Source organism: Leuciscus leuciscus (genome assembly GCF_965113295.1).
Source record: "Leuciscus leuciscus genome assembly, chromosome: 1".
In the NCBI taxonomy this organism is placed as follows: domain Eukaryota; kingdom Metazoa; phylum Chordata; class Actinopteri; order Cypriniformes; family Leuciscidae; genus Leuciscus; species Leuciscus leuciscus.
The window spans coordinates 40,850,510-40,874,234 of NC_138725.1; the positions used below are offsets into that span (position 1 = coordinate 40,850,510).

Below are 23,725 nucleotides of genomic sequence, written 5' to 3' on the forward strand. Positions count from 1 at the left end.
AAATATATAAATAATTGTGCACGGATAAACCATTCATAATAAATAGCCTACTGCAATATTCCGTAAAAAAATAAGAATTGTTCATTTTGATTAAATGGTGACTTTAAAATTGAACTTGGGTAAATTTCCCTCAATTCACCCTACTGTATATGAAGAGTTCAGATGCAAAAGCCTCTAAATGCCATCTGAAATTTCTTATAGAATGATCATTTTTATCAAGCTTGTATATTTAAATTCAATAATTTCACTTAAATCGCAATGAAGATTACCTATTAATTGTCATTTAAGTGAAATTACTGAACTTAAATATACAAGCTTGATAAAAATGATCATTCTATAAGAAAATTTCAGATGGCATTTAGAGGCTTTTGCATCTGAACTCTTCATATACTGTTCTACTGTATTTTTGATCAAATAAATGTAAACAAAAAAACAATTAACAATAAAAAAATAAAAACGTAATGATTCCAAAATGTTTGACTGGTAATGAATTACGAATTAAGTATTTTCTCATTATGTTAGACCTGTTTTTTTGTTTTTTGTTTAACACATAAATACATTTGATAATTCAAATTTTCTCCAATTCACAGCTTCTGTAATAAACAGCGCCATCTAGTGGGTAACTGAAAAATGAGAAAGTTCTACAGCCAATAAAAACGTGGGTGCTAAAATGAGCATTTGATATAGAAGTTAATTCACATTTTTTATGTTCAAGATGATAATAAAAAAACATATCAATAAGGTCTCATAAACAAGTTTTACACACGTTTTTTTTTGTAGAAAAGTCTTTATTTACCATGCATTGAGGCATGCCAACATGTAACAAAAATCTTAAAACACTAAATAAATGAACACCTTTCAAGTCGAAGTCTTTAACTGTTTGAACTACATACAGGCACTTCTTATTGTAAATGTACACAAGGCCACAGATTTAGCTCTTAGGAACATAAATGGATGATCTAATATTGAAGTAAACATGAATCTGAAACATTTAATCATAAACATTGTTTTATGATCGATTATGCATATATATATATATATATATAGGCAAAGAAAAAAAATATTTAACAATCCTATCCAACAGCACGCTGAACGACACCGAATTGTGTTTTTGTATAAAAACCATAAATATAAACAAGAAAAAGTTAACTAAATATCAAAATGCAAACCTAGGGCGAAACACTTCCTAACATTTCTGGTATTCTTTAAAGTGGCCATTAAAATGCTTGTCAGTTATTTCAATAAATCTTCTTAAAAAAGCCTCTGAAAAAAGCAGAGGTGTAATTTCACCTAATTGTAAAAATAAGTTTTTGGTAGTGTTCCTGCATTATAAATCTCAATGTATGGCTGAGACACAGAAGGCAATCACGGTTGATGCGTTTCATAATTAATATGATTGTCTCTGGCTCTCTAAGGCACGGTGAGTATGGCAATGAAAGCGATTTCAGGCACCTTCAGTTTTTCAAGGCCTCACAGAAAACATGCACGTACTGTACGTATAACCCTGACCGTCGGTGTGGACTAGTTGGCCTGGTTCTTCTTCTTCAGAACATTGAGAAGGTTATCAGACATCAGATAGGGTCGTTCTGAGCTGCCGTCGTTCCTCTCCAGGTCCTCCACTGCGATAAATGGAGAATGTGAGAAAAGAGTTGAGGAATAAACAAGCCATGGTCTACCTTTAGCCATAGGAGGAAAGGAAAGTGACAAACTCCTCACACAAAAATGTAAACAGACCTAAATAACACGTCCCTTCTTGCATAGTATTTATTAAAGATAAAAAAAGACATTAAGAATGAAAGCATCCAAAAGACAGTGGAAAAGGCAGCAAAGTTAAAGGCATCTCAAGAAGGCAACAAGGTGTTTTGGTTTTCCAAAACCGGATGCAAAGTGCAACCAAAAACAATAACCAACCTTAAAGTGCATTAAATAGATATGGCTTACAATCTACAGGAAATACAGAAATATTATCAGCTGTTTAATAGTAACATTGGATGTTCAGTCTATCGTAGAATAAAACAGCAAGTACATAAAAAAATTAAAATAAATAAATGCATCATTCATCTGACAGTACGGACAACTAAAAACACTGAATCACTAATTTTGATGCACAGTGTAAAAAATTATATTACTTACAACGAAGTTGTAAATAAAAAAAAAATATTATTGGAATATGTATTAGAAGAAAATACTATTTAGGTTTTTCTACTTCAAAATCTCGTGCTTACTTCCATGTGTTACTTGCTGTTGTAATTATTTGTGAAATTTACTGATAATTTCTGACCTAAAAATAAATCCTACACTGAAAAAAAATGAAGTAGAAAGACTTTCTTATAAAACATACTCCAATAATCTTTGTTTTATTTACAACTATTCATATTATAACTATGAATTGATTTTTTTATTTGAATTAACAGACGCAAAGCAAAAGGCCACTTTAAAGTCAACATGAAATCAACATTGACCGAACATTTCTGCACGATTCATTGGTTGTCTTCACATATGTTTATTAAAACGTAATATTAAGCCCTTTTCTTTTTCATATAGAGACACTTTTCATCATCCAAGTGCCACTATTGTTTTTATGGTTAACACTTTGCAATTAGGTCCCATTAGTTATGCCAGTTAATGCATCAGCTGACACTAACTAACAAGAAGCAACATATTTGTTGCAGTATTTATTAATCTTTGTTAAAGTTAAAGGTATAGCGGAGGATCTTTCCAAATTTTAGATAAGACCCGCCCTCTCCACTTTTTGAAAAGTTTGATTGATTCACCAGAATGATTGACAATTAGGAGGACCAATAGTATAGGTGATCCACCAGGAAGTAAAACATCCTCCGCTACACCTTTAATTAATAAAAAACACAAGTTTGTGATAGTTGTGATAGTTCAGGTCCATTAAATAAAATTAACAAATACAACTTTTGATTTTAATACTGTATTAGTAAATCCTGAAATTAACACCAAATAAGATTAAGAAATGCTGAAGAAATATTGCTCATAGTTAGTTCATGTTAAATAATGCAGTCAACTAATGTTAACAATTGAAACTTAATTGTAAAGTGTTACTAATTTGATCATTTAAAGGAGTCCTATGACACTTTTTTATGCTTTCTTTTTCCTTTAGTGTGTAATGGATCTGTATGTGCATGTATACGATCTGTGAAGTTATAAAGCTCATGCTTTCCCACAGAGATTTATAAGAGAGAACACTGATCCAGACCAGCCTAAATGGCCTCGATTGAAGAACAGATATAACTACCTTGATCATCTACGTCACAATGTGAACTATTAGCATAATGCCACCCAAAGTCATACTCAAAGAAAGAAGGCGAAGCTTCAGAGAATTGTAGTGGTCATGTCGCTGAGACGCTGTGACGCTGTGTGTTTGGATGCGAAAGCAAAACCACTGGGTTTGGCCTTCCGAAAACTGATGATATCAGGATTCAGTGGTTACGTTCTTGAGCAATACAATCCAAAAGTTTGCTTGTGCACAGCACATTTTACAGAGGACAGCTTCCTGAATCTGGGAGAGTACAACTCCGGCTATATGCAAAGACTACTTACTGTGGAAGTAATATTTTTCCATTTATTACTGTGAACGTTTTTGCCCAAATCGCACTTGCAAAGTTGCTTCCGATCGATCGGCTTGATCATCCGCATTTTCAGAATCCGACTCAGGCTCGAACCGATCCGGGAAAACGACGACATTAACTGTGCATTTACAATTGCTTAAAGCCTCGGAATCTGAAGCTCTTGATAATGGTAAAGGGACGTTACATTTCCGACACACGTTTGGTGTTTAGCCAATCACAATGCAGCGGGTCTGCTGGCCAATCAGAGCACACCGCGCTTTTTAGAGGGACGGGCTTGAAGAAATCAGCGCGTTTCGAACAGACTGGGAATAGAGGAGCTGCAATAATATACAATGAGAAAAATAATGTTTTTTGAACATTAAAGCATGTTACTCCATTACACCTACTCAATTAAAATAGCATCATATGACCTCTTTAACATCCTGTTTCATTTGGAGAAACATCACATTATATAATTAAAATGTGATACGAATGTAGTTTCATGTTGACTTCATTTTCAAGATCATTTTCCCTGTCTATCCTTGTATTACCTTAACATACATTATTCATTATCAGTCGATTGACCACATGATTAGTTAACTGCAGTTATGATTTAATCTTATGACCATTCAGTCTCTGAATGTAATAAATTAGATTATATTTCCATATTACGAAAGACAACTGGGAAACTTTCAACAGTTTTCAATTGTTTTTGTCTGGCTCCGTCAGCTGGATGGTCTCGTCATGTGAAGCAGGGGTCCGAGCCGCGTCCGTGTCCTTCATCAGAATGTCGTGCAGCGATGCGGTCATGTAATACGGACGCGCTGTGGAGCCGTCATTACGCTCAAGGTCTTCACCTTTATGTGGTGTTAGTGGGTTTGGTAATGAGTGTGTGATTAATGATTAATGTGTGAAATTTTGATTGTGAGGAAAAGATATTGAATATGAAGTATAGAAAAACCAAAAGAGGAATGATGAGAAAAGTGTAGGGAACAACCATAAAAAGAGAAAGAGAAAGAATCAGGTTATTATGAGATGAAGGGAGGAAAAGCACCATAGACAGATTAGAAACACCTCATACCAGAATACATAACTGAAACACAGAGTAAATTCTCAGTCTAGCGAGCCATATTTATTAAGAGCAAACCGAGCTACATGCACTGCCATGCGCAATGAAGAGTCATTAGTGACATAAGGCTTCTTCCAAACAGATATAATACCTGAATGCAAAGCTATAGCATTTTAAAAAGGATAAAAAAATTGATATTTATACTTGAACTACCGGATTCTGAGGTGAAAACTCTTATTAATGGCAAGTACTCACAGAAGCAGAGGAAGAGTGTGTCCACACACATGGCGTAAACGCTGAAAAACCCATGGGCGATGAGGTAGGAGCCCACCAACACGGTCTGGAGGAAGAACGCAAACATGTTTTTTTAAAGAAATGTATACTTTCATTCAGCAGGGATGCATTCAATTGATTAAAAATGACAGTAAAGACATTTACAATGTTACAAAAGATTTCTAACAGAATCCTCAACAACAACAAAAATCAGTTTTCACAAATGGTTTTCAACATTGATGATAATCAGAAATGTTTCTTGATCATCAAATCATCATATTAGAATGATTTCTGAAGGATCATGTGACACTGAAGACTGGAGTAATGATGCTGAAAATTCAGCTTTGATCACAGGAATAAGTTACATTTTACAATATATTCAGATAGAAAACAGTTATTTTTTATCAAATAAATGTTGCCTATAGCCCTATTCAGATAATAATTGTTTCTCATGTTCTTATTCTCAAACCTCTTACCAAAATAGGAACCCAGTAATAATGGAGACTGGGTGCAGCACCCTTAAACGCATCCGTTTGTCCTGAGAAGAAGAAGAAAGCGAAGATCCCTGGGAGGAAAAAAGATGGAGTGAGATCAGAAAAGCCTCAGTTCAGTCTTATTTAAACATGGTTTCATTCTCTCCAGTCTAAAGCAGAAAACTTACCCACAAGCCCAACAATAAGGAGTTTTCCAAGAAATAAGATGAAATCAGTGACCTTATCCAGGACTACAACCCTGTGACGAGAGAGTGAAAACATCTGTAAAACATGCTTGAAATTCATCCAGCCCATATAAACGTCCCAAAACTAGTGATCTGTTAATGATCTTGCCTTGCATTTGTTTATTAATTGTTGGTCTGCATACGCATAGTACGTTCTTGCTGTTATCAGCATCACATATCATTGTTTGTTAGTGTTTCACAGCATAACAGTGGTGCTTTTAAGATACTGTGTCACTTTAAAAATGTTAAACCCCTGTATTCAGTTCCAGTCTCCTCTAAAGTCCAGTCAAGTCAAGTTTATTTGTATAGCGCTTTTCACAATACAGATTGTATCAAAGCAGCTTCACAGTATTAAATTAAAATAATACAACAAAGTTTGTTTCAAGAGGAATTTATTGATTGATAAAATTAAATTAAATATCCCCAAAATATCCCCAACTGAGCAAGCCAAAGGCAACAGTGGCAAGGAACCGAAAAACTCCATCAAGTGACCTAATGGTGTCCTAAAACTCCATCAGGTGACCTAATGGAGAAAAAAAAACCTTGGGAGAACCCAGGCTCAGTCGGGGGCCAGTTCTCCTCTGGCATTTATGAGCTAGAGGACGGATTGTAGTTTGAACTGTAGGATTATATGAATGCCTGGCTGAAGAGATGCGACTTTAATCTAGTTTTAAACTGGGAGAGCGAGTCTGAGCAACGAACAGTATCAGGAAGACTATTCCAGAGTTTTGGAGCCAAATGTGAAAATGCTCTCCCTCCTTTGGTGGTTCTGGATATCCTAGGTATGACCAAAAGCCTTGAATTTAGTGATCTTAAAGAGCGCGATGGATTATAGGGTGATAGAAGATCCGTTAAATAGACTGGAGCTAAGCCGTTTAGGGCTTTATAAGTCAGTAGCAATATCTTATCATTAATACGGAACTTTATAGGTAACCAATGCAGTGATGATAAAATCGGTGTTATATGATCATATTTTCTTGATCTCGTAAGAACTCTAGCGGCGGCATTTAGTGCAGTGTCAGGGGTTCACTCACCTGATTACATTTCTCATCAGGAGCATGAAAGCATCACTTGCTGACCGGCAGAAGTTTTTACCGTATATGGCCACCTGTGACAGAAGAGACGCTTATTCAACAAAGACTGCATATGTTATTAAGATTCCCATTCATTCTATATTATACGTAGGCTTCAGCAAAAAAATGAAGACTGCCTCCTCTTTGACACATTAGTTCATAATTTCTCCGGCTGAGAGTGATGAAACTACATTAAACACTTCAAAAGAAGGAATCAGCACAGTCAGTTTAGTTCAGGGGTGTCCAATCCTGCTCCTGGAGGGCCACTGTCCTGCAAAGCTTAGTCTCAACAGTCCTGCCTGGAAGTTTCTAGCAAAGACACTTGATGAAAAGCAACCGCAACCTTAGCCAAAAAAAGAAAAAGAAAAGCGTAACTCCTGCTGACCAGAGGCAGTTTTTTTTAAATGGATGTCAATGGAGGAGAGACTTCACTACGTTGAATAAACCACTTTTGTGAGAAAAATAGCTTATCATTTAATTAATCGACATCCATCGGCTAATCTTCAACATGTTTGCTCTTAAACTTTCATTTTTGATTGAACAATTTTTTAGTTAACACCAGAAAAAAATGCTTTTTTATAAGAGAAGTCACTGACAATTGCGCAACAGGTATGATTCAGTTTACGCCACTTCTCATTTATTTCTATGGTCTTCGCAAACAGTGATTGACTGTCACACAACTCAATTCAATGACGTCAATGCTGTAACGTGATTGTTTATCAAAGCACATGTGATCAAGTTAGCCGTTACACTTTCTCCAATGGTAGAGCCATGGACCCTCATATCTCCTAATAATAAGACTGAATAATAAGACATGACTGAATTCAAAATCCCCCTCTATAGCCTCACTTCCATAATCACTATTCCCTATGTTAGTCTGATGTTACAGCTCACTTGAAGAGGTCAATGAAAACAAATGAGTGAATTTGGACAGCCGTTGAGTGTACATCGGCCGTACACTTGTTATTGCAGTGCATTATGGGATTGAATGAGTGCACTCGGTTGGTTTATGGTGAATGAGTGCACTCGGACGCCACTAAAAATGGCTGTCCTCTCAAATAGTTCCCTATTTGAGGGTATAGGGGGCGATTTTGGATTTTAGTGAGTCTGAAGACCTTGATTATCTGGTTCAGGTGTGTTTGATTAGGGTTGGAGTTGATCTCTACAGGACAGTGGCCCACCAGGTGCAGGATTGGACACCCCTGGTTTAATTCAATCAGTCCAAGAGTTTCTGCTTTAAATAATACGATGTAGTGTACGACCACGCACCATAATGTAAGCATTCCTGTTTATGAACTTGATGAACTTCTCCAGGCACCAGAAGCAGCATTTCAAACAGCACAGCAAGAACTTGGCGAATTTATTCTCTGCTCCTGTGGGCAGAAGAGTTCACAAACAGATTACAGTGGGCAGTGTGAGATATGGCAAGGGATAATGTTCACCGTCATCTCAAAAGAATAACCTGCAGGGTCTCTAATCGCCCTAAGGCCCCGTCCACACTACTGCGTTTTCGTTTAAAAACTGAGACCTTTTGCTACGTTTGCACCTCCCGTCCACACTAAAACGGCAAAAACGGAGACCCAAAACGGAGAAGTTTAGAAACGCTGCCGACCCGTTTTTCGTTTTGAATCTCCGGAGGGCGTTTTAGTCTGGACGGGTCAAAACGGAGGACTTTAGAAACGATGACGCGGAGGCTCACGCTCGGCTCTATGATTGGGTGTCATCAGTCATGGAGTATACACATTACACAGGTAATATTCAGTACCAGTAAACATCACTCGCTAGAACAGTTTCTTACAGTAAGAAACTGCCGCGTCTCAGGCGCGGCTCGCGCGGTAAACGCGTGCATGCTAGAAATAGAACTGACGCCTATTTTTCATGCGACACGCAAGTGTGTTGGAAGCGTTTCCAGGCAAAATAGAATAGAAAAAGATGTTTATATGTCATTTTGACACAAATACATATTAATAAATGACATTTTGATGTTTGAAAGCATTTTTTTACAGTCTATGTTTTAAAGTCTCTAGGTTTACACCGGCACGCACATGCCCAGTGTTGGTGAATGGTCACGTGATCCGCGTTTTCAGTCGTTTTAATGTGGACGGAGATCAATTCTAATACGCAGCTAAAACGCTGGTGTGGATGGAGATCGTATTCGTTTTAATTCTCCGTTTTTAAACTAAAACGCAGTAGTGTGGACGGGGCCTAAAAGGGCTTATTTTGCGATAATAACCAGTTGAAGTAATTATGTGAACAAGGCTGGAGAGTGATTCGAGAGACATGAAACTAGAATATGTGACAATGGTCAATTATTATTTTATTATTAATAGTTAATTATTATTCAACAGTCATTATACACTGTAAAAAAAAAACCTTTTTCAAAGTTGTAAATGAAACAAATATTAATAGAAAAAGCTATTTATAAGAAAATTCTATTTTCACTTTCTTCGCAATTAACTGTAAAATTTACAGAGTGAATTTTTTTTCTACTTTCAGTGTATGCACACATATTGCCGTGATTAACCTATCGTAATCAACCGAGTTATGACTGACTATAAACGCTCTGTTGAAATGTTTTCTCTTACTGTACCTTTGAGTTTGTGGTCAATATACTCCAGCAGAACCCTGATAATCTGGACGATGGCGAGGATGAGAGAACCAAACGCCAGAGAGCCTGTGTGATACCTGCGTGTGGACAAAATGCATCAAACGTATCAAAATCGTCCCTAGGACCCGAATGACACACTTTGCTAACGTGCATATATTTTTTTCTAAAGCCGTACCTCAGGGATCTGCCCAGAGAGGCACACAACGGGAAAGCGGGGATGTGGTCGGGTTTTTTTAAAGCCCAGTAGTAGGACGCAAACGCTCCTGCCAGAGTCATCTGACCCAGAGCAGTGACAAAGTTGGCACACCAGAAGAACAGGAAAACGTTGTAGAACTGAAGGACGATCAGGTATTTGTGATACGGCGTTTCCCCACCGTAGAACGCAAACAGGCACTCAGACTGCGGACAATCTTTCTTCATAGCAGAAAGACTGTAGTTCTACAAGGATCAGGGAAATGAGAAACACGGATTATTCACTTACTTTAAAACAGACTAGATTTTTCCATCAAGCCTGCTTCAGTACATCCACAGAATTTTATTCCACGTCAGACATTTATATAAACTCCAATAAACAAGTATCATTCTTTATATATATCAATAAATAAATTCTTTGTAGTGTAAAAATCAGAAAACCTTTGCCTTCAGGTGTTTGGGTAACTGTTATAGTGCACAATAGTGCAGCATATTAGCTGATTTTATCAATTTATATTTATAAAGTACTACATATTTGCATAAAAAAAATTGAATTGTGCACCTAATATTTTAATACTATGACTATACTCAATAAATAAATAAATAAATATACATTTATGCATACACACCTCAGGGATGCAGGTTTGTCTGGCATATGAACATTCTGTTTCGTTGAAAACCTTATAAACAGGTTCACTAGATGTAGAGAGAAAACTGACCAGGGCGATTAAGGACTAGTACTGGTGCAATCATGACATATATACATATACATATACAAAACACTTTTTACAATATATAAATAATTGCTTGCTGCTGGGAATGTTTAACTATAGCATTGCTATCATAAAAATATCCCCAACTTTTTTTATCTTATTATAAAATAATCCATTACAAACCATTATCCTCTTCAGGCAGATGCTGTAAACTACACCATTATGAGGGCAAAAAGCATCTGTCTGTACTGACGGTCATACAAAAGTCTGAGTATCTGTGTATTCTGATTAAATTATTTATTTAAATTTAATTGAAATGTAATGCACATTGAATTGAATTCGATGTTTTGGCTCATAAATGGATAGTTCACCCAAAAATGAAGCAAACAGTTGATGTACCCCATTGACTTCCATAGTATCCAAAAGTCAATGGGGTCCATCAACTGTTTTGGTTACCCATATTCTTCAAAATATCTTATTTTGTGTTCAGCAGAAAAAAGAAATGCCTACGGGTTTGGAACAACTTGAGGATGAGTAAATTATAACATCATTTTCATTTTTTGGTGAACTATCCCTTTAAAGGCATGTAATGGATTAACCTTTTGCCCCTCTGAACTAAGAACTATTTTAATTTAGATTTAAGTGAGTGACTATAAGATGCAAGTTCCTGTCCAAAAGCGCTAACACGCATTAAAATTTCTGCTTGAGTCTTGAGTGAAGGATACACTGCAGTGACACCCCAGTAAGCGATGACTATGGTCAGGAGGAAGAAGGTAAAGATCGGGTAGAAAAGTGATGACATCACATAACCGATGGCCCTGAAAGAGGTCAAAGAAAACCACAATGAGGGTAAACAAGGCCAATGCTAAAGCACTAATACAAACCAAAGATTAAAAGGTAAAATAACCAATATGCCAATAAAATTTTATAATAGCCAAAATCCTGCGAAAAATAGAAACCTGCTGGCCTCCTTTATGAGCTCAACAGCGATCCGGATTCGGTTCCTGAGGAAGATGAGGAGGAGGATGATGATGAGCTCCAAAATAGCCAGAATGATTACTGAAGAAAGAAACATGTGTTAGTTCAGTGCCTTTACAATAATATTTCAATGAAACTTAAAGGTATAGCGGAGGATCTTTCCAAATTTTAGATAAGACCCGCCCTCTCCACTTTTTGAAAAGTTTGATTGATTCACCAGAATGATTGACAATTAGGAGGACCAATAGTTTAGACTACCCACCAGGAAGTAAAACATCCTCCGCTATACCTTTAAGTATTTTAATTGCATTTATATTTAAATGTAAATTACGTTTTAATGCGAATCTGCAGCCAAAATGGAAAAAAATGTATTTGCAAAGTTGTGAGATCCAATCTAAACTGAATGTGATTAGAGAGAAAAAATGGCTAGCTATCGCCAAATAGTAATAAGCAAACAAATATATTCGTATACAGAAAATGTGAGTGGTGTTTACTAATGTTTAATTCACCACCTAGGTTGTTGTGGGTGGTTTTTAGGGCGTTTTCATGCGTTTAGGGTGTTCTGGGTGGTTTCTTCTTCTTTCACTCACGATCATGTCGTTCCAAACACATAAGACACAAATGAAGAATCTGAGAATCATTAAAAATATCCTCATTAAAAATATCTTTGTTTGTGTTCTGAAGATGAACGATAGTCTAATGGATTTGGAACGGCATGTGTATGAAAATATTTTTGGGTTAAATCAACCCAACCACTGTACTCTTTTTTTTTTTCATTTTATTTAAAAAAAAAAAATCTTATTGGTCATCCTTTATGTCTTTATGTTGGTTTCACAAATATTTAACCAATAAAAAGCATTTAAAAGAAGTTGTGACTAAACCACTGGAGATCTCTGCTTGTTTGCAGTGCAAGGGAAAATAAATAACTGATGTTTGCGCAAGTACAGCATTTTATTTACTCAAGAAACACGGTCCATAAAGGCTAATGTTTTTTAGCATTTGAAGAGTGGAGAATAGTCTTAGTCTTTGCCATCTAGTCTAGAAGCAAATAGTGTTTTAAATATCTATAATTATCTAATTTTGATCATGAGATTCCAACAAGAAAACTGAGACCCCATATAGCTAAAATAAACATTATTGTACGCTGATGAAAATGTAATGCGATGCCCGTACAGCCTCAGAAGCGGCTGTCCCAGTTCATTCGCTGGTCAAAAACCTTGTAACTCAATGTGAGCTTGATTTTCATAAAATGTTAATATTATAATGACACGTGCAAGTGTCTGACCATAGCTAAATAAAGCCACAAAACCAACTTCGACGACAGTGTTTAATTAAATACGAGGTTTCCTCCCGACAGCGATGATATGTAGATTTGTTGTTGTATCATCACCAACAACATCATACTTATTGTGTTTCTACTTGACTTAAGCTCAAGTTTCATATTAAATGGGATAACTACTTTCAACATAACCTAATATCTAGATTTAAATGCCATTTGAAACAATGCATGTGTGCAATTTTGATATATTTTTATATAGTGGTGTGCCGCGGGATTTTTTACTAATCAAAATAGTGCCGCAGTAAAAAAAAAAAAAAAAAGTTGGGAAACACTGGGTTAACTAACCCTTTAAAAGAGCCTAACCACAAGTCTCTGTGATATTCCGACCAATATGGCATTCCTTAAATCTTCGTCAAAGATTAGTGCAATATCAGTTACGTGCCAAATTGTTTTTTGACCCCATATCTCTAACCTAAAATATAAGCAAATAAGCAGTGAAGCAACTCACTGAAGGCCAGCCAGGTCTGTCTGATGTGCAGGTAGACGGAGAAGTCGGGCTGGAAGCCCAGCTGCTGTAGAGTGATATTAGAGCCAGCCGCGTCCTTCATATTGACATACTTTATGCTGCAGTGAGCAATACCTGTGTAAAGAACAGACAAACGATTGACCGTTTTTATCCATTTATGCAGCATCATCAGATGTACTGCAGCAGATTAATGTATCTTAGTGTATGAAGACTGTACCATAGGCAATGACAGCGATGACCATGATGATCATGACCCAGACCATGATTCCAGCCAGATACCGCAGGAGAACGATGAAGATCAGACTCAACACCACAGCAATCAACAAACAACTGCAGAAACAAACAGATTAACACTCGTTCACAGCAGGAAGAAAGTAGCTAAACCACTGCAATCATCATCAACTTAAAACTATTTACTGTAAAAAACATTTGCGTTAATAGAAATACAAATCTGTTATACTTTATTTCAGCTAGTTTCAAAGCCAACGTTTCTAATTTTCCTTCAATTTAAGAACTAAAATTACTAAAACTAAGACTGAAAATTATTCATTTAAAACTGAAATAAAACAATAAAAAATTAAATAGACATATTACTAAAAGCATAATAATAAAACCAACAAAATGAGACAAAATTACTACAACAAACTAATAAAAATCAAATCTCATTACAAATATTAATAAATACTATTATACTCCAGTATATTGATGACATTAAAAGAACACTGATTCAAATGTTAGCACTAAAATTAATGAGTAATTTCTATTGAAACTAGAGAAAATATAAATCACTTAAATAAAAAATATGACTTACACTAGGATCCAGTACCAAGACTTTGTGTAATCCTCAAAGATCTTCATTGCAACTTGTCGACCCTCCATGACTATTGTGGCGTTCCTGCGATTGTCAAAGCAAATATGGATTTATAATAAACAGCCCCCTAGAATTGCACTGCAATCGCATCTGCAGTAGTGGCATGCAAATGAGTTATTTTCTTGCAAATGTTTGAGTATTATAAATATGTTTACTTCATCCCAGCCACCAGGTCTTTGGCATTTCTAGTCGTCTTTCCATCATTAAATGTCTCTTGATCGCCCACGGTGATGACTTCACCCTTTTTGCCCAGAGATGGAAAACACCGTTGCAAAACTGAAAAAATAACAATAAAAAAAATAGCATTATGTAACAGAGACATTAAAACTAAATTTGCAAATATTACCAATAAATACTAAAAGTGTAATAATAAGAATAAGAGTCTCACATGGCTTGCTGGAAATCAGATATGCAGGGCACAGTTTTTCTTGCAAAATTTGTGTCACAGGCTTTAGAGGGAGACAGTATTGGTTCATTAGACATTCATTAGACATTCACAAAAACTAGATACTTGCACACACACACACAAAAAAAAAAAATGTTTTTTATTTATATATGTTACAAAACTAACTTACCTTCTGCCCAGGGTCTTCTCTGCAAAATTGTTTGTATTCTTGCCAATCGAATGAATTTATGACGGCCTTTACCAGAGTCATAGTGCGATTAGGACATTTCTCTACACACACCTAAACACAGAAAGAAAACAATTTGATATAAGAAGTTTTAACAGGGTTGACTGCCCAAAACAAAACAAAAAAATCCTGACTTATAACCTTTTTTATAAAGATGAGACGTCAGTGCTAAAAAAAAAGACAGACTTCATAATGGAATGCTATACTGCACATCACAGTGAAGTGCCTATTGTTTATGATCTTCTCAGTTCTCGCGCATGTGTCGTCGTGGCGCTCTTAGAGGCCCACATGCAAGAAAATGAATAGTTCAATAAAGTTGTTATTTTTGTTTGTTTTTTGCACACAAAAAGTATTATCATCACTTCATAAACTTAAGGTTGAGCCACTGTAGTCACTTGGACTATTTTAACGATGTCTTTACTAACTTTTCTGGGCCGGCAGATGAGATTACCCAGCAGCCTATGGAGAAGATTAGCCAGCTCTCAGATTTCAGCAAAAATATCTTAATTTGGGTTCCGAAGATGAACGAAAGTCTTACGGGGTTGGAACAACATGAGGGTGAGTCATTACTGACAGAATTTTCATTTTTGGGTGAACTAACCCTTTAATGTCATCATGAAATCAAAATGGACACTATTTACTTTGTTCGCGCACATTACTAGTCTTGTGGTGAACGATTAATCTATGCAAGTTAATACACCGAAAACATTTTGTTTGTCGTGGTAGTCTGAAAATGTGCTTCTCGGAAATGGTGTTCCTTCTCTGATGACGTCAGTTTGACGGCTTTAACACCTCCCCTCCAACTTTCAGTCTGCTATGAGAGAGAGATGGAGAGGAGGTGCCCTGCCCTCTATTTAATATTCACTTGGAAATACATCACATCACAACTGTTCATCCACACAACTGTGTGTCTGTGTGTGTGTGTGTGTGTGTGTGTGTGTGTGTGTGTGTGTGTGTGTGTGTGTGTGTGTGTGTGTGTTCAAAAAACATTATTAACAGTATAAGTGAGCCTCAAGGAACCTATTCAAATAAAATAAAAACTTAATGAAAGATAAGTTTAGCGCATTGCATTGTGGGATACAGTATTCCCAACAGTGCTCTCTGGTAGTACACTGCACATGCAACCATGTCACCTTTATTTATACAGCGCTTTATACAACGCAGAATGTTTCAAAGCAGCTTCATAATAATAAACAAGAAAACTAAATCATGATGCAAACTTCATAAAATATGACACAAATTCTGCTGTAAAAAGACATTAGTGTCATTATTCCGCTCAAGTCAATTCAGTGTGGATTCAGTTCAGTTCAATAACTGTCAAGTTCATCAGTTTTGAAATGAGTTCAGTTCAGCTGTAAGCTGCTCTACAGAGGGCAATAAGGGTCGATATTTAGCTTGAGTCAGTTCAGTGTTAAATTCAGTTTAATAAGTGTCAATGTAGCAAAATTCGTCAGTTATGAAACACATTTGATTCAGCTATAAAGCAGCTCTGCAGAAGACAATAGTGTCATCATCCAGTTGAATTGAGTTCAAGTTTTGTTCTCATTTACATTGTATCAGTGCAGTCACTCAATTCATAATATATTACTGAATATTTAGTCTCTTTTAAACCCCAAGTTAAGCAAGCCAAAGGCGACCCAAACTCAGGTGACAGTAATGGCCGAATTAACAAACATGGTATGATTTTTTAATCCAGGCGCCTTACAAATTAGATTTGTGGATTGATATTATGCTAACATTTTGTATCCAGCTCCTTCTGCTTGTAAATCGGGATACGAGCCGACAGCATTAGGAGGAAATGCCCATCGTCGTTACAAAAAATTCTCATACTTTGAATTGAATTCTGCAATAATAGTATGAGTAGTAAAGTAGTATGCCAATCCATATACGGTAGGCACAGGGTGGAACAGATGGGGTGGAGAGGACACAAACCTGAGGGGTCGGACACTGGAACTCTAGGAGGACCATGGGACTGGCGCACTTCATCATGTTAAAGTAGAACAACAAGGGCTTCTTCCTGTTACACACGTCACAAATACAAATGTTCAATTAAGTGAGGCTTTTATTAATTCATTTCACTGATACAGTGCTCAAAATTGTACCTTGGAAATTTTTTTTTACTGGAAAATGCATTTTTACTATATGCGAGAACTGCATGATTCAGGATAAATTGAGAGTGAGAGTGCGTTTAAAATAGAGATCACGATTTTGAACAGACAACTACACAAAATAACGTAATTCACTAGAGGTTCTGACAAAATTTTGATTTTTGCAGTATATTTAAAAATATTTGATTTTTTTTTTAATCGTTTTGAATGAATGATTCAATGATTCACTCAAAGACTTACTGGACGAATCAGTGTTTTTGAACAAATCTCTTCAACTTGAATGATTTCAAATGCATTTTTTAACAGTCACAAATCCTTAAAAACCAAAGGTAAGGTTATATGATGTGATGTCACTAATGATGTCAAACCTGGATCAACAAAAGTCATAATTATCTTAAATTTGTGACTTACTCCAGATTTCCCTGTCCACAGTACTGTCCCATGCTGTCTGTGGGGTAGATCACCTTCCTCGGGTCACCGTGAGTCCAGGCTGAGGGTGCAAGACAGAAATGATGAGTATGTCACACACACACACACACACACACCTTTTAACAGGCTTTTTGAGTAGCCATTACCTTTCCAAAACCATGTTGGATGTGCGAGTATGAGAGAGTTAAAACAAATTTTAGAGCAAATGGATTAGGAAATATTTTAAATATCTCCAAAAGGCTTTTAGCCACCTGAATCACCCAGTCCTACCATGCACACAGACAAACGCTCATCACACACAAACCAATAATAAACACTACATATAACATTAAAGGGTTCATTGTTACACAGTACCCAGTTCATAACACTATTGCAGACTGACTTACCCAGTATTCCCACTGCGATGTAGCCCACTATGGCCACGATGAAGAAGATACAGCAAATAATGTCTGTACATCCTCTGTGGTGCAGAAAGAAACGGTCTGTTACAACATGCTTTAAAACTACAGGACCAATGTATCAATGTCTTATATGACGAACCAACATCAAGCATTGCTGTTTGCAAAGGTTAGATGTCAGTGCTGATAAACTCTATTGGTTATTGTATATCTCTTGAAGAATTGCAGCACAGGAAATTTGAACCAAAAGTGGGAATGAGTTACAGAGCAACAGATTTTTTTTTTTTAAAGGATTTTTGGCAATTACAACTTTGACTTTAGTCTGTTGTATTGCTGTGGGATTGGAATTTGGCACATAAGCATTATGGACTACTTTTATGACACTTGGGGCTTTTTGGCACTTTTTGGAACTTGAGAGTCCATGGTCACTTATTGTATAAAAAAATAAGAGCAGTGTGAATATTCATCAAATAATATATTGTGTTTCACATAAGAAAGTTAGATTTGGAACGACATGAGAGCGAGTAAATTATGACATTTTGTGTGAGTGTGAACTATCATTTTAATGTTTAAGCAAAATCTAGTTATTAAAAACAGATCAAATCAGTTTGATTCTTACCTGTTTTGGATGGGCCCTTTGAAGTCGGGGTCATATTTTTTGGGCTCTCCTGTGAGAACAACAAGGAGAAACTAAATTAAATACGACTCAACTAAAACAATCAATATTCCAGACATTGTTAGACCACAAGGAAACCATGTTAGATTTCATTACAGACAACCACTCACTTACAGAGCAGAAATTTGCTCAGTCAGGCTTTTGTTAGCCCAATTAAGCCCAATGTAACACACTTTGTGAATGACTGCTGATCTACAACAGGGGATTTTCTTCAGCGCACGCCTGGAAAATTACATTCCAGCCCAGTGAGTGAGCAAGAGCTTCTGCTACACAGTAAATGACCACCTAGGACACCCTATCAACCACCCAAAACACCCCAACACACAGGAACATGTTAAACCCCACTCAAACCACCCTAGCATTGATATAGTGACTTCTGCAAGGGCAAACACCACTCACATTTCCTTCAGAAAATTAAGTCTAGTTGTGCCAGAAACAACAACGTCCCACACACAGTTGTTTTGGAAATATTTCCCAATTTACAGCCCTGGAATGGAGCCTCCTATTACAAAATGGCACAGAAAGGGTAAGCCAAGCATGCTTTTAAACGCAACATGACTTCTAATTAATGTACATTTGTTGCTGCTTGTCAGTTAACATCTAGAGCCGGGGGGTTGTTCCTAAAGTAAATAAGACATGTAGTATGAAATGTTGTGCTAAACAGCTAGTAACCAAGCTACCCTGTAAAGTTAATTTAGCTCAAACTATGAGTCAGCTGGAAGTATTTGGATCCTCATGCCACGCTTAAAAATATCTAAATAGCATTGTATAAGAAAAGAATGTCAATCCAGCTGCATTTGTTTAAAAAAAAATAGATTGCACAAGCACAATGTTAAACCAACAGATTTCAAAACAAAGACAAAATAATATGTGGACACTGAAAAGGGAAGTAATTCATTTCAGAGAAGAGCGGTAGAAACTGAGCACAGTTCCCACTTGCGTTGATAATTTTGGATCTACTATAAACGTTAAATCAGTCCAAATACTGTACTTTTTGAGGCCACTGAACTCCCATCTTGTGAACTGCAATAAACTAAGAACAGATGTGCAAATGCTCTTATTCGCCAACCACAGAGCTCTGGTGCGGAAAAAACTGGTACAATCTTTCCATTTACTTTGTAAAAGAAATGTCTTGTGTGTACTGGAACAAAAAAAAAAAATCTGCTCTGTTTATGTCTCAGACATCCACGAAAAACATGCATAATACCTTGCCCAAACACATTTGATTACACAACACTTTTTGCAAAAAGTGATCAACATAATAACTTAATGCACTACATTTACATTTATTAATTTAGCAGATGCTTTTATGCAAAATGAGAAACACCACCAGCAATTGGTCATAAGAGCCAACAATATAATTCATAGTACACAATGTTAAGTTTAGTATACACTAGATTAGAAAAGCAAATGTGAAGTGCATTAAATAGTAGTAGTAAGTGCCTTGGTTTATGGCTGTGGGTTAGTTAAATGCTTTTAGCCTTAGTTGCTACTATAATATCATTCAGCTTTATGTTAAATAAGTAAGCTTCATTACAATGTTTTCTTCTATCTTAGAATGAGGATTGCTAAACTATAGGCCAACCCTCACCACTTAAAGGGAAGACACTGCCATGGGAATTTCTGCTGTGGCATCTGACTGTAAACATCCACACCCTAGTAGACACGCAAAGACTGAGTGCTTCAGTTCCCAGGCAGACCAGGGTATTGTGAAGATGGACAAAGGCCTAGTATGACACTAATGCAGTGTTAACACACTTCTTCCAATGCACTAAATGAACGCAAATGGCTAATGGCATACAAGCCAACAGTAGAGCAGCCTCTAAAAACTCCCAAAGCACTCTCTGAAAACTGGGACACAGTAGCACACGGTACCCTTTCAAAAGGTGTACAATTTAGGAACTACATCAGGAAACAATATGTACCTTTAAGGTATGAATGTGCATCCTATAGGAGTAAATATTGCAAAAAGGTGTACCTTTTGAAAGGGTACCTACCAAGTGACAGTGAGAGTCACTGAAATATCCCACGTTATGGGAAACCATTTGAACCAACATCTGCATAAAAACCAGGCTGACCGCACAGACAAGATTTGGATTCAGCTAAACACTCCCATTTTTACCATTACTCATATAAGACACAACTTTACTTGTGGTCAGGTACTCAAAGAGAGCTTCAAAGGGATTGTCCACATGTCAAAACCAAGAAAATATTTGCATACTAGGAGATACCATCAAGTGACGTTACCGTTTTTTTTGTAAGCACCTTCCTCTTCAGGCATCTTGATGTTCAGTGGCTCTGATGATCTGATATTCCTTCCTCACTGTTTAGGGAAAAGTCCTTCAGCCGTCTATCTGACTTTAACTTCCTGATTTCAAGCGGGAAACAACCTTCCGCTGTTGAAAACTGGTTGAACAGGTTTAAGCTGAACTAAACACCACCTTTTCAAGCAAGAAAATATTGGATTTCTCTCATTTGATCTTTCTAAACTTGGCCTGGTGTCCTTTCTGAACTGTTTTTAAGTTTTCTTTTGTCTCTGAAGGACTAAACGGAGCAGTTTTGGGTCTCTAACATCAGGAGGGATCAGAGCTGGGAGTGACGACAATGGTTTAGATTCATTTTGTCTTGCAGATGCTGGTGCAAAGCAAGTTTATCGTGCAAATATCTCTCGAACCATTACCAACATGAGTGGAATCTTTTGCACAAACATGAGATCTTCTGGTTTAGGTCACAAACAGCCGGCTTTCGGTTGAGGTTTATCGGTGTGTGAAATCAATGCATATGCAAACAGGTGGTACATCAAAAGGTGAAAAAAGAAAAGCTTCCCATTGGTTTCACACTATCTATTGGGATCTGCTCATGTGCATCTCCACCCATGCCGATATAATGTAATTAATTAAAGCTAGTAATGTAATTTCATTCATTCTTTAAAGCAACAAACGTTTTGGCTCAATTTTGCTTAGATTCAGACAAAATTAAAATTAAAATTAAAGAAAATTAGAACTGATATCAATCAAAATCTGACTGTTGTCCGTAACTGCATGTTGCCAAATCTGAGGAAAATGTACAAAGTTTTTGTTATCACTGAGATACTATTAAAGTTTGTATTAGTTTGATATTGAATATGTTTGGGATGTTTAATATTTTATTTTATTTCAAGTTACAAAAATGTTTTTTTTTTTTTGTTAACTATAATAACCCTTTCAAAGGATTTTTACTATCAGAAAAAATATATACATTTTACAAGTCCTCTGCCATCCTTTTTCTTAAGCTGTAATAATTTTTTTTGTAATTATTGTAATCACTTCTCTATGGAGCCCCTAAAGGGACAGAACATGAGATGACAGGAAAAATAAAGTCGTCAAAGATTTTGCATTTACTCGCAAAATGTATGGTTAAAACTAAGTTAATTGTGTGTTATTAAGCAAGATTTTGATGTGAAGCTGCAAATAATCTTTATTCATTAAATATGGCTTCATTTTAAAGAATTCAAGTCAGAGAAAAGTGGACAGAAATGTCCAAAATAGTAATTGCTCATGAAAATACGCACTGTTCTTAAATGAGTAAAGTAAGAAATCAAATCAATAGCACTTCCATTAGTCCAAATGACTAATGGAAGGAAAGCTGCTATCAGCAGTTCAGGATGTGATCACAAGAAGTCTAACTATTACTGTAAATGAAGCTAAGACATTTCAAAAGTCACCTTACAATTAAGATTATATCAAGTGGAAAGGATCCGAAATGCCATGTTGGTTTATATGAGTCTTTTCCTGTCGTCTGGCAAACGAGGAAACAAAACACTTTGCTCTCTGATAAATTCAGGATTGAAAATTCTCATTGCAATTGTTCATATAATTTTTTACTGTACAGCACTTTGGAGTTACTTTGTAGCCTGAAAGGTGCTTTATAAATAAATAAATAAAATACAATACAAATTAGGCAATATAAAAATATATTTCAGTGCTCGCAAACTATTTGAGAAGTTCCACTGAATGTGAAAGTCATCCCTTCCCTAATTTGAAACAGCTGCAGTCGCACTCAGTCCCTCAGCAGCAGAAATAGCACATAAGTACAGCTTAAAGTTTAAAATTAAGAGGTAAAGGCCTTATTTTATATCTTTAGAAAGCGCCATCCTATATTCCACCCTTTAATTACCGGTACATGCACTCCCAACTCATGAGAGCAGACTTTGTGCTCTATGACTTTGGTTACCAGATACTTTACAGGGACATACGAGTAAAACCAGGGCTGCATAATAAAGCAAAAAATAAAAAATAAAAAATATGTTCAACACATTTGTTCCAAATACTGACTTTTAACCTAATAGACAAGCAACAATGTTCTTGTAAAAGCAACGTTGTATTAAGGAGTTTCCATCAGAAATCCAGGACAGAAACCATATGCAAACTATTAAAACAACCACAATTGACCCTTTCAATGGTTTCCATGTTGTGTCCAATGAGATGTTCATACTCACAACAGCTGTGTGGTTTCATATGTCTGAATGTAGTTTAACCCTGTGGCACAACTTTAGTTGTATTTGCTTTGACATGATATGGAAACACTGTTATCTTATCTAACAATAAACACGCCCACCTTCTATTTCCAGTCACACAGCTTTATTTGTTATAATAATTATAACAACTAAAAAAAAAACTACTGTTTTCATATTTCCAACTAATATGAACACATAAACAAATATGTATAATATTATAGTACAACTGAACACATGAACATTTCAGCCATGCCGTCACATGTGATGAAAGCACAGCATTTTTTTGCTCAACCACCAAATCTACAGTAGCCTAACTACAAATAAATCAGCAAATAAAATGAGTGACAAAAGCCACAATGTCTACAGATATAAATAACTGTTAGGAGTAAGAACATATCTACACAAAACATGAGGTAAAGCAAATCCCAAACTCTGACATAATAAATAACGGGGGGGTTAGGCGTTGCCTTACTAACACAACAGCTTTAGTTTAACACTGATAACACAACTGTTTTTTCACCTTAACACGGCATATAGAGTCAAAACAGGTAACAGTTCTTACTATTAGCGGCGGCGAAGTTATTAAAATGAATTTCAGTTTCTGTTTGGTAGCGTTAACATTTGAGGAGGACTCTTAAAAACACAAAATCATAAACTTTCAATACAAACACCAGCAAATATAAAAACGACATAAACTTGCCGTATTTTGGCTTCTCTTCCATATCCATTTCAGGTTAATATGCATGTACAAACTCTGGTGAACTATTCTTAGTGGTCATGCGTTTCAGTCCACAACAAACTGCAGAGCAGACTAGCGAATTCATACGAGTCATGAGAGAGAGAGCTTTGATTGGCAGTTATTTTGACCAATCACTGGGCTTTCTGCTTCTCTGACAAGTGGAGTTGAATGGCCAGTAGAAATGTCCAATCTTTTCTCTTTTTTTTTTTTTTCAAGGCTTATAAGGGGAGAAGTTTTTTTCTCTCTCTCTCTCTCTCTTTATTGGACAATTATTCATGTACAAACGATAAGGCAATATTATTAAATCTTTACATATGGGACTAGATGTATACACTAGATGTCGCCTTAAAGACATTCGTTCCAATGAACTGCC

The 23,725-nt window shown here is 36.2% G+C and overlaps 1 protein-coding gene across 5 annotated transcripts; it reads right to left on the reverse strand.

Moving 5' to 3' along the window:
- Positions 1 to 767: 767 nt before the first annotated feature.
- Positions 768 to 23,458, reverse strand: LOC309496812 (choline transporter-like protein 2). Of its 5 annotated transcripts, none has more exons than XM_082166942.1 (22): positions 23,314 to 23,457; positions 18,062 to 18,110; positions 17,431 to 17,504; positions 17,027 to 17,105; positions 16,440 to 16,524; positions 14,451 to 14,561; positions 14,264 to 14,324; positions 14,031 to 14,151; positions 13,816 to 13,899; positions 13,222 to 13,334; positions 12,987 to 13,118; positions 11,181 to 11,280; positions 10,947 to 11,039; positions 10,138 to 10,222; positions 9,492 to 9,754; positions 9,299 to 9,393; positions 7,978 to 8,081; positions 6,670 to 6,743; positions 5,579 to 5,649; positions 5,394 to 5,482; positions 4,900 to 4,984; positions 768 to 1,619 (listed from the first exon to the last, which is right to left on the reverse strand). In XM_082166942.1, exons 1-22 carry the CDS (start codon positions 23,339 to 23,341, stop codon positions 1,522 to 1,524), a joined length of 2,094 nt encoding a protein of 697 aa, XP_082023068.1. In that variant the 5' UTR covers positions 23,342 to 23,457; the 3' UTR covers positions 768 to 1,521. The 5 variants fall into 5 exon arrangements, with proteins under 5 accessions (XP_082023068.1, XP_082023067.1, XP_082023065.1 ...); XM_082166941.1 differs by lacking the exon at positions 23,314 to 23,457 and adding an exon at positions 20,366 to 20,701; XM_082166939.1 differs by lacking the exon at positions 768 to 1,619 and adding an exon at positions 1,746 to 4,432 and having other exon boundaries at positions 23,314 to 23,458.
- Positions 23,459 to 23,725: the final 267 nt, after the last annotated feature.